The 15,591-nt window shown below is 52.4% G+C and overlaps 1 protein-coding gene across 1 annotated transcript; it reads left to right on the top strand.

Moving 5' to 3' along the window:
- Positions 1-316: 316 nt before the first annotated feature.
- Positions 317-15,562, top strand: LOC133358578 (upstream stimulatory factor 2-like). The gene is made up of 4 exons (XM_061576946.1): positions 317-452; positions 3,426-3,520; positions 13,819-13,947; positions 14,519-15,562. The coding sequence occupies exons 1-4, from the start codon at positions 317-319 to the stop codon at positions 14,606-14,608; spliced, it is 450 nt and encodes a 149-aa protein (XP_061432930.1). The 3' UTR covers positions 14,609-15,562.
- The last annotated feature ends 29 nt before the right edge of the window (positions 15,563-15,591 follow it).

The following is a 15,591-nucleotide window of genomic DNA, read 5'->3' as shown; positions in this document are numbered from 1 at the left end:
ACATCGATGATGAGCCCAACCTTTGTCGAGCCGTCATCTGTGATGGCCGAGACGCTTCTGAAAAAAAAATCCACGTAGCAGCTCGGTTGAAGGGGGGTTCTCACCCGGTAAAAAGAACAAAAAAATATTCGCGTTAAAACATCGTTGTTTCGGTATTTCATCATTCGTAATCGGAGATAACTTGTCACGGCTGCGCTTTCGGGACATAAGCCGACCCGGCGCATTAACAATTCGCCACGAGCCGAATTGCCGTACCGAACGGTCCAATTTCGGCGCGGCGCGAGACACCTTCAAGCAACGACTCGGTCTGGCGGAGATGGAGCGTGTCGGAGCGTCGGTGCGGATCCGTCGCTTCGGACTTTGCCTCGTCTGCGATGCGCGTGGAGCCCCCAACCCTCTCGGGAATTGTTGTCTGCAACTGCATGAAGATGCGAGGCAGAAGTGGGGCCGAGGTGTAAATCCCATTGGTCTGCGGGGCAAATCCAAATGCTTTGGATATAATTTATGCAGGCGCTTATAAGTGTGTTAAGATCGGCCTCTGTGGAGGAGGAGGCTCGTGAAGGACTCTACTGGGCAGTTGGAGGCAGTCGCCCTCCAACAACAACGGAGGGCGGAGGAGCGACGCTCACAACAACGAGCGGAGCGCTAAAGCACAGCAAGTTGGCACAGTAGGGGGCACAGGTGGTGCATCAGCCAGTCATCTCGGTCATCTCGGTCAGTCGACCCGTGGCACCTGCTGGGTCTGCCCCGTGACCTCCTGCCAGCGGGTGTTCGACACTTCACTGTAGCTTCAAGGTGCACATGGCCTGGCACAAGCGTCGTGGTGACGTCACCGCCACTTAGTGGCGAATGGCGGTTGTGGTTGTTGTGAGTGTCTGTGTGTGTGTGTGAAGAGTGGTTGTGTAGCGGTTAGTGCGCTGCGCTATGAACCTGGCAACCCGGGTTCGATTCCCGCTCACGGCCAACACCGGTGACGATTATCTGAACCGATCCAGGGCCTCTCCTAGGTCGACTCAGCCTCAAATGAGTACCTGGTGTAGAGGTGTGTAGTAAACATCGCCACTGGGGAGACAAAGGTGTGTCGGGCGTGGTGCTGGCCACCCACCCCCTCGTGTGCCGTGCCGGCCTTCATAGGTGCAGCTCGCTAACAGCACTTGCCCCTACAGTCTGTTAAGGTATATGGGTGGTGGGGGGGGTTGGATCTTTGTCTTTGAAGAGCTTGGAAAGCAAATTTGGAAGAAAAACATATTGGGGCTTTACCGAAAAAAACCTAAGAATATGAATCCTTGCAGTCACGAAAGCTTCAAATCTAGAATAGGGTGTAAGTACCCTTACACACAATTCAGCATGTTGACTTGTTCTGCAAGGCCAGTGCCCCCCGTGTGTCAAATTAACGAGGGTTCGCCGCGGTTTCGGTCGCTTGGCGAAGCCGTTGAAGAAATCGAGCCGTCGGTGCCCGGAGCGATCAACAGCGTCGCCCAGAAGAGCCCCCGGGCGCAAAGCTTGAGCCGGAGAAAACATCGGCCGGTTATCCGAACGCCTGGGAGTTCAGCCTCTCTTCACGGTTGTGTTGGTGCGTGCTTTCGCCACACACCCCGCCGCCTGCTGTATTGACGTTACCCTGCGTCAACACGAGCGTGGGACGGGTGGGGAGGCGGAGGGGAGTGTTTTGAAAATGTTTCGACGCGATTCGGCGATGAATGTCACGTAGACGCTAAATGCGTGGGAACGACGGTTTTCAGAGTTCAAGTTCATGTATTAGGTACAAGCCCTGTGAGCCATTCGGCTCTTGAATCGGGTGCAACCGCAACAAACAACAAACAAAAACATGAACAAAAAAACATCTTAAAGTGAATTTGTGACTGAGTGCAAACAGAAAATCCAAGAAAAGACAGCAAAATATTGCAGAAAAAAAGCACTGTTACACACCAACACTGTGCAAAAATCCCAGTGGGATGCAAGTCAAACAACAACAACAACCACAAGACAACTTAGATTAAGGCCATCAGTCTAACTCTGTACTACAACAACAACACAAACAACAACAACCACAAGACAACTTAGATTAAGGCCATCAGTCTAACTCTGTACTACAACAACACAAACAACAACAGCAACAACCACAAGACAACTTAGATTAAGGCCATCAGTCTAACTCTGTACTACAACAACACAAACATGGCTAAACCAATACACTTTTCGAAATCACCAAAATAAAGCCATGAAAGCAATGAAACAGCGATCATAGGAACTGTGACGGAATTTTCAGAGGAGGGTGGCGATGGTGGAGGGTGGTAGGGGGAGGGGGGTGCACTTTGACCGATAATACATCATCGGTGCAAGGGCTGCCACGCATTTGAAACACACAGAGTACACACAGAGTACACACAGAGTACACACAGTACACAGAGTACACATAGTACACACAGTACACACACAGTACACACACAGTACACACACAGTACACATAGTACACAGAGTACACACAGTACACACACAGTACACAGTACACACACAATACACACAGTACACGGAGTACACACAGTACACACACAGTACACAGCGTACACACACAGTACACACACAGTACACAGTACACACACAATACACACAGTACACGGAGTACACACAGTACACACACAGTACACAGCGTACACACATAGTACACACACAGTACACAGTACACACACAATACACACAGTACACAGAGTACACACAGTACACACACAGTACACAGAGTACACACAGTACACAGAGTACACAGAGTACACACAGTACACATAGTACACAGAGTACACACAGTACACACACAGTACACACACAATACACACAGTACACAGAGTACACACAGTACACACACAGTACACAGAGTACACACAGTACACACAGTACACATAGTACACAGAGTACACATAGTACACACACAGTACACAGAGTACACAGAGTACACACAGTACACATAGTACACAGTACACAGTACACACACAGTACACAGTACACACACAATACACACAGTACACAGAGTACACACAGTACACACACAGTACACAGAGTACACAGAGTACACAGAGTACACACACAGTACACACATAGTACACACAGTACACACAGAGTACACAGAGTACACACATAGTACACACATTACACAGAGTACACACACTACACACAGTACACAGAGTACACACACAGTATACAGAGTACACACACAGTACACACAGTACACAGAGTACACACACATTACACACATAGTACACACATTACACAGAGTACACACACAGTACACACAGTACACACACACAGTACACACACACACCGTACACACACAGTACACACACAATATTGTTCCACGTCCAACGTATTAACGGTGGTAAAAAAAAAACGAAATGTAATTTTCGGCGTTTTTTGTCGTCGTCGTTTTCAAACAGTGGAGCGCCGCCGAAGGGACAAGATCAACAACTGGATCGTGCAGCTCTCCAAGATCCTGCCCGACAGCGTCACGGAGAACAGCAAGACAGGCCAGGTGTGTACACTCAAGCGTGTGCACGCGTGTGTGCGTGTGGCGGTGGTGGCGGTGGTGGCGGTGGTGGCAGTGCGTGTGGTTGGCGGTGGTGGCGGTGCGTGCAGCGGTGGTGGTGGCGGTGCGTGTGGTGGTGGTGGCGGTGGTGCTGGCGGTGGCGGTGGTGGCGGTGCGTGTGCACGCGGTGGGCAGCGGTGCGTGTGGTGGTGGTGGTGGCGGCGGTGGTGGCGGTGGTGACTGTGGTGGTGGTGGCGGTTGTGGCGGTGGTGGCGGTGCGTGTGGTGGCGGTGGTGGCGGTGGTGGCGGCAGCGGTGGTGGTGGTGGCGGTGGTGGCGGTGGTGGCTCTTCTGCAGCCGTCCGCAACGCTCTGCTTCCCTTCTCGATAGTCGGAAGAGAGGGACACACAAACTCCAAATCTACAGCAGCAGGCATCGTCAGGGTCGGGTTCGAACCCACGACCTCCTGCATACCAGGCGAGGTAGTTAACATCTCCTAGCCACCGTGATGATGATGATGATGAGAGAGAGAGAGACACCTAAACTCCAAATACGCAACAGCAGGTGTCAGGGTCGGGATCGAACCCACGACCTCCTGCATACCAGGCGAGGTAGTTAACATCTCCTAGCCACCGTGATGATGATGAGAGAGAGACACGCAAACTCCAAATCTACAGCAGCAGGCATCGTCAGGGTCGGGTTCGAACCCACTACCTCCTGTATACCAGGCGAGGTAGTTAACATCTCCTAGCCACCGTGATGATGATGATGAGAGAGAGAGAGACACCTAAACTCCAAATACGCAACAGCAGGTGTCAGGGTCGGGATCGAACCCACGACCTCCTGTATACCAGGCGAGGTAGTTAACATCTCCTAGCCACCGTGATGATGATGAGAGAGAGACACGCAAACTCCAAATCTACAGCAGCAGGCATCGTCAGGGTCGGGTTCGAACCCACTACCTCCTGTATACCAGGCGAGGTAGTTAACATCTCCTAGCCACCGTGATGATGATGATGATGAGAGAGAGAGAGACACCTAAACTCCAAATACGCAACAGCAGGTGTCAGGGTCGGGATCGAACCCACGACCTCCTGTATACCAGGCGAGGTAGTTAACATCTCATAGCTATCGTGATGATGAGAGAGAGAGACACGCAAACTCCAAATATACAACAGCAGGTGTCAGGGTCGGGATCGAACCCACGACCTCCTGTACACCAGGCGAGGTAGTTAACATCTCCTAGCCATCGTGATGATGAGAGAGAGAGACACGCAAACTCAAAATATACAGCAGCAGGCGTCACGGTCGGGATCGAACCCACGACCTCCTGTACACCAGGCGAGGTAGTCAACATCTCTTAGCCACCGCTGTGCCCTCACCAGCCTTCACAGCTGCTACTCGCTAACAACACTTGCCCCTACAGCCTGTTAGGGGCTATACTGTTGCGGGGATCTTTATCTTAGCACGTGTACATTGAGGAGTTTTAGGCCTATTATGGAGCCTTAGCTGACATCACGTTTTGTCCCTTAGCTTGTCGGCAAACTCATTAACGCATCGCAAAATCGGTTAAAGGGACAAGCAGCAACAGACCTCCATTCCACTGTCTCCACCTATGAATAAAAGATGCCCCTTAGTCAACATTTGTCCTGGCAGAGTTTGTTTCATCAAGGTGCGGTTATTTGCCGATAAGATCCCAGAACGCCATTTTTAGCAGGCCCGGCCCAGCTGAACGAAGACGGGGCTTTTCTAGCAGGTCTCCTGTGAAAAAGCGCTTAGTAGATTTCGATGTAAAGCTTCTTTCGTGACTGCAGGGATTCATCTTCTTGGTTCTTTCGGTAAAGTCACGTAGAAGGGAAGTAATAAAATAATAAAAATAAAACATTCAATAATTCTCACGACGTTTCGGCCACAACGCAAGCAGCCGTCCTCAGGTGAAGAAAAGGTTTGTCGGGAAGACAGTCATTCACATCATCATCAACATCATCATCATTAACATCAACATCATCATCAACATCATCATCAATATCATCATCAACATCATTAACATCATCAACATCATCATCTTTTTTTTCGATGTAAAGCTTTCGTGACTGCAGGGATTCATCTTCTTGGTTCTTTCGGTAAAGTCACGTAGAATGGAAATAAAAAAATAAAAAAACATATAATATAATAAAATAACTCAGACTCTGTCTACTCGACAGACCTGCTCTCCACCTGAGGACGGCTGCTTGCGTTGTGGCCGAAACGTCGTGATAATTATTTTATTATGTTTTATTTTTATTATTTTATTACTTCCCTTCTACGTGACTTTACCGAAAGAAACAAGAAGATGAATCCCTGCAGTCACGAAAGCTTTAAATCGAAATTTTATTATGTTTTATTTTTATTATTTTATTATTTCCCTTCTACGTGACTTTACCGAAAGAACCAAGAAGATGAATCCCTGCAGTCACGAAAGAAGCTTTAAATCGAAAAATCGTCGTGATTTAATTGAGTTATTTTCATTTATTATTATTTTATTCCTTATAATTTTTTACCTACGTGACTTTACCTAAAAAACCTAAGAGTATGAACAATTTAACTGGTGCGTCTGTGATGCTCGCAAGTGATGGTCAAATATGGTGATGCAATATGATGTGTGCTTCGAATAATTTTACCATCTCATCATTTTACCATCGCCATCGCTCACCTCCAATGAGCATGGTTGCCTATGTATGGTACGAAAAAAGTTCAGCATGCATCGTGTAGTGTGTATGGTAGGGTGGTGTGTATGGTAGTGTAGTGTGTATGGTAGCGTTGTGTATTGTGTTTAGTTGTGAGCCTATTGCAGTGTGAGTCTACAGGCGGTGTGAGTCTATGGTGTAGTGTTGAGTCTATGGTGCAGTGTTGAGTCTATGGTGCAGTGTTGAGTCTATGGTGCAGTGTTGAGTCTACGTGCAGTTGAGTCTAGTGAGTTGAGTTGAGTCTATGGTGCAGTGTTGAGTCTATGGGCAGTGTTGAGTCTATGGGTGCAGTGTTGAAGTCTATGGTGCAGTGTTGAGTCTACGGTGCAGTGTTGAGTCTATGGTGCAGTGTTGAGTCTATGGTGCAGTGTGTTGAGTCTACGGTGCAGTGTTGAGTCTACGGTGCAGTTTGAGTCTACTGGTGCAGTGTTGAGTCTACGGTGCAGTGTTGAGTCTATGGTGCAGTGTTGAGTCTCGGTGCAGTGTTGAGTCTATGGTTGCAAGTGTGTTGAGTTCTATGGTGCAGTGTTGAGTCTATGGTGCAGTGTTGAGTCTATGGTGCAGTGTTGAGTCTATGGTGCAGTGTTGAGTCTATGGTGCAGTGTTGAGTCTATGGTGCAGTGTTGAGTCTATGGTGCAGTGTTGAGTCTATGGGCAGTGTGAGTCTATGGTGCAGTGTTGAGTCTATGGTGCAGTGTTGAGTCTATGGTGCAGTGTTGAGTCTATGGGCAGTGTTGAGTCTATGGTGCAGTGTTGAGTCTATGGTGCAGTGTTGAGTCTATGGTGCAGTGTTGAGTCTATGGTGCAGTGTTGAGTCTATGGTGCAGTGTTGAGTCTGGTGCAGTGTTGAGTCTATGGGCAGTGTTGAGTCTATGGTGCAGTGTTGAGTCTATGGTGCAGTGTTGAGTCTATGGTGCAGTGTTGAGTCTATGGTGCAGTGTTGAGTCTATGGGCAGTGTTGAGTCTATGGTGCAGTGTTGAGTCTATGGTGCAGTGTTGAGTCTGGTGCAGTGTTGAGTCTATGGGCAGTGTTGAGTCTATGGTGCAGTGTTGAGTCTATGGTGCAGTGTTGAGTCTATGGTGCAGTGTTGAGTCTATGGTGCAGTGTTGAGTCTATGGTGCAGTGTTGAGTCTATGGTGCAGTGTGAGTCTATGGTGCAGTGTTGAGTCTGTGCAGTGTTGAGTCTATGGTGCAGTGTTGAGTCTATGGGCAGTGTTGAGTCTATGGTGCAGTGTTGAGTCTATGGTGCAGTGTTGAGTCTATGGTGCAGTGTTGAGTCTATGGTGCAGTGTTGAGTCTATGGTGCAGTGTTGAGTCTATGGTGCAGTGTTGAGTCTATGGTGCAGTGTTGAGTCTATGGGCAGTGTTGAGTCTATGGTGCAGTGTTGAGTCTATGGTGCAGTGGTGAGTCTATGGTGCAGTGTTGAGTCTATGGTGCAGTGTTGAGTCTATGGTGCAGTGTTGAGTCTATGGGCAGTGTTGAGTCTATGGTGCAGTGTGAGTCTATGGTGCAGTGTTGAGTCTATGGTGCAGTGTTGAGTCTATGGTGCAGTGTTGAGTCTATGGGCAGTGTTGAGTCTATGGTGCAGTGTTGAGTCTATGGTGCAGTGTGAGGTCTATGGTGCAGTGTTGAGTCTATGGTGCAGTGTTGAGTCTATGGTGCAGTGTTGAGTCTATGGTGCAGTGCTGAGTCTATGGTGGCAGTGTGAGTCCTATGGTGCAGTGTTGAGTCTATGGTGCAGTGTTGAGTCTATGGTGCAGTGTTGAGTCTATGGTGCAGTGTTGAGTCTATGGTGCAGTGTTGAGTCTATGGTGCAGTGTTGAGTCTATGGTGCAGTGTTGAGTCTATGGTGCAGTGTTGAGTCTTTGGTGCAGTGTTGAGTCTATGGTGCAGTGTGAGTCTATGGTGCAGTGTTGAGTCTATGGGCAGTGCTTGAGTCTATGGTGCAGGTTGAGTCTCTGGCAAGTTGGTGCAGTGTTGATCTATGGTGCATGTTGAGTCTATGGGCAGTGTTGAGTCTATGGTGCAGTGTTGAGTCTATGGTGCAGTGTTGAGTCTATGGTGCAGTGTTGAGTCTATGGTGCAGTGTTGAGTCTATGGTGCAGTGTTGAGTCTATGGTGCAGTGCTGAGTCTATGTGCAGTGTTGAGTCTATGGTGCAGTGTTGAGTCTATGGTGCAGTGCTGAGTCTTATGGTGAGTCTATGGTGCAGTGATGAGTCTATGGTGCAGTGTTGAGTCTATGGTGCAGTGTTGAGTCTATGGTGCAGTGTTGAGTCTATGGGCAGTGTTGAGTCTATGGTGCAGTGCTGAGTCTATGGTGCAGTGATGAGTCTATGGTGCAGTGTTGAGTCTATGGTGCAGTGTTGAGTCTATGGGCAGTGTTGAGTCTATGGTGCAGTGCTGAGTCTATGGTGCAGTGATGAGTCTATGGTGCAGTGTTGAGTCTATGGTGCAGTGTTGAGTCTATGGTGCGGTGTTGAGTCTATGGGCAGTGTTGAGTCTATGGTGCAGTGTTGAGTCTATGGTGCAGTGATGAGTCTATGGTGCAGTGTTGAGTCTATGGTGCAGTGATGAGTCTATGGTGCAGTGTTGAGTCTATGGTGCAGTATTGAATCCATGAGCAGTGTTGAGTCTACGGTGCAGTGTTGAGTCTATGGGCAGTGCGAGTCTACTGGTCGGTGCAAATCTACGGGGGTGAGTGCAAGGTGGTTGTTCAGCGTCTGTACGCGCGTGCACGCAAGTACGTATGCTCCTTGTGCCGTTAGCGCCGAAACAGCGTCCTCCTATCTGATGGTCTCGCGTCCCGACTGATTGATGATCGCATTCTCTGCGCACCGTTATCAATATTCATATTATTGCTGCCCAGGTCTCGGAGGGAGGGGAGGCTGGGTGGGATGGTGGGTTGGGAGGGTCTGGGTGTGTGTGGGGGGAGCGGTGGTGCAGCGGTCAGCGCTACGCTGCGCTACGAACCCGGCGACCCGGGTTCGATTCCCGCTCACGGCCATCACCGGTGACGATTATTTGAACCGGTCCTGGGCCTCCCCTAGGTCGACTCAGCCATAAATGAGTACGTGGTGCGGTGTGTAAACATCGCCACTGGGGAGACAAAGGCGGTCGGGCGTGGTGCTGGCCACCCACCCCCTCGTGTGCCGTTCCGGCCTTCATAGGTGCTCGCTAACAGCACTTGCCCCAGCAGTCTGTTCAGGCTATACGGGGGATCTTTGTCTTTGTTTTTTGGGCGGGAGAGAGGGAGACCTCAAAGTGACAACTGATAACACACGATAAGTCGCGCGTGTCTTTGTTACTTATCCCCCACAACGCGTGCGTGTGTGCCTGTGCGCGTGTGTGTGTGTGCGCGTGTGCGTGTGCCTGTGTGTGTATGTGCGTGTGTGCGTGTGTGTGTGCGTGTGTGTGTGTGCCTGTGTGTGTGTGTGTGTGCGCGTGTGTGCGTGTGTGTGTGCGTGCGTGTGCGTGCGTGTGTGTGCGCGTGTGTGTGCGTGCGTGTGCGTGCGTGTGCGCGTGTGCGTGTGTGGCGCCTGCCCCCCACGATTTTTGTCGGTGCTCTTGCTAATTCGCAACGGCGGGTTACCTGTGCCGAGCAGAGAGACAGAGACAGTGAGAGACAGTGAGAGACAGAGAGCGAGACAGAGGGAGAGAGACAGACACAGAGAGAGACACAGAGTGAGACACACAGAGAGAGAGACAAAACTAAAATGATGAGCCGTTGCTGCCGGCAACGTCAAGGGGGACAAGTTGGACCGCAGTTTACGACGGGGAACACAACTATTTGGTGATGATGATGATGCTGCTGATGATGCTGATGATGCTGATGATGATGCTGATGATGATGTTGCTGATGATGCTTTGGTGGCAGCAGCTAGGTAGCTCTGTTTTTTCTCGGAAGCGACCTGGCCATGACACATGATAGCTCAACGAAGCGGCTTATGATCTTCGTCGTCGTCATCACGCAGACGTTGATTCCAAATGTGGAGGGGAATAATCGAAGGACCCAGAGAAAATTAACACGACCACGGGCGGAGAGGGAGAAAGAGAGACACTCAAAATACAAATACACAGCAGAAGGCGTCAGGGTCGTGATCGAACCCACGACCTCCTGTACACCAGGCGAGGTAGTTAACATCTCCTAGCCACCGTGATGATGATGACGATGAGAGAGACACGCAAACTCCAAATATACAGCAGCAGGCGTCATGTTCAGGATCGAACCCACGACCTCCTGTATACCAGGCGAGGTAGTTAACATCTCCTAGCCACCGTGATGATGATGAGAGAGAGAGACACGCAAACTCCAAATCTACAGCAGGCAAAGTCAGGGACGGGTGATGATGGTGATGATGATGATGGTGGTGATGATGATGATGGTGGTGATGATGATTGTGGTGATGGTGGTGATGATGGTGATGATGGTGATAATGATGGTGATGATGGTGGTGATGATGGTGATGATAGTGATGATGATGATAATGATGGTGATGATGGTGGTGGTGATGGTGGTAATGATAGTGGTGGTGGTGATGATGGTGATGATAGTGGTGATGATAATGATGGTGAAGATGGTGATAGTGATGGTGATGATGATGGTGATGGTGGTGATGATGGTGGTGATGATAATGATGGTGAAGATGGTGATAGTGATGGTGATGATGATGGTGATGATGGTGATGATGGTGGTGATGATAATGATGGTGAAGATGGTGATAATGATGGTGATGATGGTGGGTGATGGTGGTGATAGTGATGGTGATGATGATGGTGATGGTGATGATGGTGATAATGATAGTGATGGTGATGATGATGATGATAATGATGGTGGTGATGGTGGTGATGATGGTGGGTGATGGTGGTGATAGTGATGATGATGATGATAATGATGGTGATAATGATGGTGATGATGGTGGGTGATGGTGGTGATAGTGATGGTGATGATGATGGTGATGATGGTGATAATGATAGTGATGGTTATGATGATGATAATGATGGTGATGATGATGGTGGTGATGTAAAACGTGGGTAGCCGGCTTGATTGCTCGACCGGGATGCCGGCTGGAGTTGAACCGCAGCCCTCGCCGGCCTCAGTGGCAATCGCCGGATCGAGCAAACATCGCTAGCGTCGCAAGCGTCGCAAGCGTCGCAAGCGCGTCGCAAGCGCGTCGCAAGCGCGTCGCAAGCGTCGCAAGCGTCGCAAGCGTCGCAAGCGTCGCAAGCGTCGCAAGCGCGTCGCAAGCGTCGCAAGCGTCGCAATATTTCTTGTGAAGCCCCCCCCAGTGAATGCTCCGGAGGGACGTGGGTTAGTGGAAGAGAAACAGCAGCAACAACAACAACAACTCGCCACGCCACGCCACGAACACCCCGGATGGATTTACAAAGCGACACGGAAGACGCCGCCACGCTTAGGAGTCTGAACGTCGCGACTGTCGCTCACCTATCGGCACCGCCGATCGCTTCCCGTTATTTATATTATTTATATTACCATTCACCCGCTTATCTCCAGGAAGGAGGCTCCATTCCACGCACGCCCCGTCACCTTTAGCCCGACGCTGCTAGCGTCTCTACGGCGGTGACGGTGGTGGTGGTGGTGGGGGGGGAGGTAGGGGAGGGCGAGAGAGAGTGGTGGTGCGGTGGTGGTGGTGGTGGGGTGGTGGGGTGGTGGTGGTGTGGTGGGGAGGGTAGGGGAGGGCGAGAGAGAGTGGTGGTGGTGGGGTGGTGGTGGTGGTGGGGTGGTGGTGGGGTGGTGGTGGTGTGGTGGGGGGGGTAGGGGAGGGCGAGAGAGAGTGGTGGTGGTGGGGTGGTGGTGGTGTAGTGGGGGGGTAGGGGAGGGGGAGAGAGAGTGGTGTGGTGGTGGTGCAGTGGTGGTGGTGGTGTGGTGGTGGTGGTGTGGTGGTGGTGTGGTGGTGTGGTGGTGGTGGTGTGGTGGTGTGGTGTGTGGTGAGTGGTGGGTGGTGGTGGTGGTGGTGGTGTGGTGGTGGTGGTGGTGTGGTGGTGGTGTGGTGGTGTGGTGGTGGTGAGTGGTGGGTGGTGGTGGTGGTGGTGAGTGGTGGGTGGTGGTGGTGGTGGTGTGGTGGTGGTGGTGGTGGTGGTGGTGTGGTGGTGGTGGTGGTGGTGGTGGTGGTGGCGTGGTGGTGAGTGGTGGGTGGTGGTGGTGGTGGTGTGGTGGTGGTGGTGGTGAGTGGTGGTGGTGGTGGTGGTGGTGCGGTGGGTGTTGGGAGGTGGTGGTGATGGTGGGTGGGAGGAGGGTGGGAGGAGGGTGGGTGGGAGGTGGTGGTTAGTGGGTGGGGGAGGATGGTGGGTGGCGGTGGTGGTGGGTGGTGGTGGGTGGTGGTGGGTGGCGGTGGTGGGTGGGTGGGTGGGAGGTGGCGGTGGTGGGTGGGTGGGGCTCGGAGGTGGTGGTGGTGGCGATGGTGGCGGCGGTGGTGGTGATGATGATAGTGGGGGTGGGTGGTGGTGATGATGATGATGGTGGTGGTGGGGGTGGGTGGGGGTGGTGGTGGGTGGCGGTGGCGGTGATGGTGGGTGGGGGGATGGTGGTGATTGTGGGTGGTGGTGATGGTGGGGGGGTGGGAGAGGATGGTGGGTGGGTGGGAGGTGGTGGGTGGTGGGGGGGTGGGAGGTGGTGGTCGGGGGGTTGGGGGAGGAGGGTGGGTGGGTAGGAGGTGGTGGTGATGGTGGTGGGTGGTGGTGATGATGGTGGTGATGGTGGTGATGATGGTGGTGATGGTGGGGGGGTGGGAGAGGTTGGTGGTGGTGATGGTGGGTGGCGGTGGTGATGGTGGTGGTGGTGATGGTGGTGATGATGGTGGTGATGGTGGTGGTGATGGTGGTGGTGGTGATGGTGGTGGTGATGGTGGTGGCGATGGTGGTGGTGGTGATGATGGTGGTGATGGTGGTGGTGGTGGTGATGGTGGTGATGGTGGTGGTGATGGTGGTGATGGTGGTGGTGGTGATGGTGGTGGTGATGGTGATGGTGGTGGTGGTGATGATGGTGGTGATGGTGGCGATGATGATGGTGGTGATGATGGTGGTGATGGTGGTGGTGATGGTAGTGATGGTGGTGGTGGTGGCGATGGTGGTGATGGTGGTGGTGGTGGGTGGCGGTGGTGTTCAGGTTCTCCCCCGTGCCGGCTCCCGTGTGTGTGCGAACGTTGAGGAGCAGAGCAAGGTGGTGGTGATGGTGGTGGTGATGGTGGCGATGGTGGTGGTGATGGTGGTGATGGTGGTGGGTGGTGGTGGGTGGCGGTGGTGTTCAGGTTCTCCCCCGTGCCGGCTCCCGTGTGTGTGCGAACGTTGAGGAGCAGAGCAAGGTGGTGGTGATGGTGGTGGTGATGGTGGCGATGGTGGTGGTGATGGTGGTGATGGTGGTGGGTGGTGGTGGGTGGCGGTGGTGTTCAGGTTCTCCCCCGTGCCGGCTCCCGTGTGTGTGCGAACGTTGAGGAGCAGAGCAAGGTGGTGGTGATGGTGGTGGTGATGGTGGTGATGGTGGTGGGTGGTGGTGGGTGGCGGTGGTGTTCAGGTTCTCCCCCGTGCCGGCTCCCGTGTGTGTGCGAACGTTGAGGAGCAGAGCAAAGGCGGCATCCTGTCCAAGGCGTGCGACTACATCCAGGAGCTGCGGCAGACGCAGCAGCAGCTGGTGGACAACATCAAGGAGACGGAACGCCTCCACATGGACAACGAGCTGCTCCGCCAGCAGGTGACGCACGCAACACACGCAGCAACGTAACGCAACAACGTAACGCAACACACGCAACAACGTAACGCAACAACACACGCACGCAACGTAACGTACCAACGTACAGTGGACAACATCAAGGAGACGGAACGCCTCCACATGGACAACGAGCTGCTCCGCCAGCAGGTGACGCACGCAACAACGCAGCAACGTAACGCAACACACGCAACAACGTAACGCAGCAACGTAACAACGTAACGCAACAACGTAACGCAACAACGTACCGCAACAACGTAACAACGTAACGCAACAACGCAACGCAACAACGTAACGCAACAACGCAACACACGCAACAACGTAACGCAACAACGTAACAACGTAACGCAAAACGCAACAACGTAACAACGCAACGCAATAACGTAACGCAACAACGTAACAACGCAACGCAACAACGCAACGCAACAACACAACGCGACAACACAACGCGACAACGTAACGCAACAACGTAACGCGTGTTGAGTCTATGGTGCGTTGTTGTTGCTGCTGCTTCGTTGTTGACCCGTTTGCCGGTTGCCGCCCTGTCGCCCGGCAGGTGGAAGAGCTCCGGAACAAGAACACGATGCTGCGTGCGCACTTACAGCAGAACGGCATCGCCGTGATGGTGTCCAGTCCAGGGCAGTAGCGGACACCACACACTCACACACACACGCACACAGGCACACACACACGTACACACACGCACGCACACACACACGTACACACACGCGCACACACACACACACGCACGCACACAGGCACGGGTACGCACGCACAGGCAGGCACATGCACACACACAGGCACGCGTACGCACACACACGCACACACGCACGCACATGTACATACCGCACACCACACGCACAGCTCGTACGCACACGTACGGACACACGCTCGGACACACGCTTGATCGCACGCACACAAACCGCTCGCACACACGCACGCACACGCTCGGACACACGCTCATACGCGCACACACACACGCTCGATCGCACGCACACAAACCGCTCGCACACACGCTCGTACGCGCACACACACACGCTCGCACACACGCACGCACACGCTCGATCGCACGCACACAAACCGCTCGCACACACGCACACACGCTTGTACGCGCACACACACACGCTCGCACACACGCACACACGCTCGTACGCGCACACACGCACACACACGCTCTTCTCATCTTTGGGGAGAGGTAGAGAGGGTGGTGGTGGGAGGGAGGGAGGGAGGGGCCCTGCCTGCCCCCCCCCCCCCTCTAACGAGTGGCAGGTTGAGTTTTACAGTTAAACGTTTAAAGAAGAAAAACATTGATGCAAAACAAAGTTAGATTGGTTGTAATCTAGCGTTAATGATTGGGTTCCCTCCCCTGCCCGCCCACCACGCACCCCCTCCCCCGCGCTTGTAGCTCCCAGGACTTCATTGCTTCATGAAGCCTGCGGGAGCATTGTACGTACGTGTACATACGTACGTGTACATACGTACGTACGTGTGTACGTGTACATACGTACGTGTGTACGTGTACATACGTACGTGTGTGTACGTGTACATACGTACGTGTGTGTACGTGTACATACGTACGTGTGTGTACGTGTACATACGTACGTGCGTGTACGTGTACATACGTACGTG

Source organism: Lethenteron reissneri, chromosome 62, assembly GCF_015708825.2.
Source record: "Lethenteron reissneri isolate LAM-NWPU_2019-01 chromosome 62, ASM1570882v1, whole genome shotgun sequence".
NCBI lineage: Eukaryota > Metazoa > Chordata > Hyperoartia > Petromyzontiformes > Petromyzontidae > Lethenteron > Lethenteron reissneri.
The sequence above is the reverse complement of the archived record's forward strand: the minus strand, read 5'-3'. Positions and strand labels throughout refer to the sequence as shown.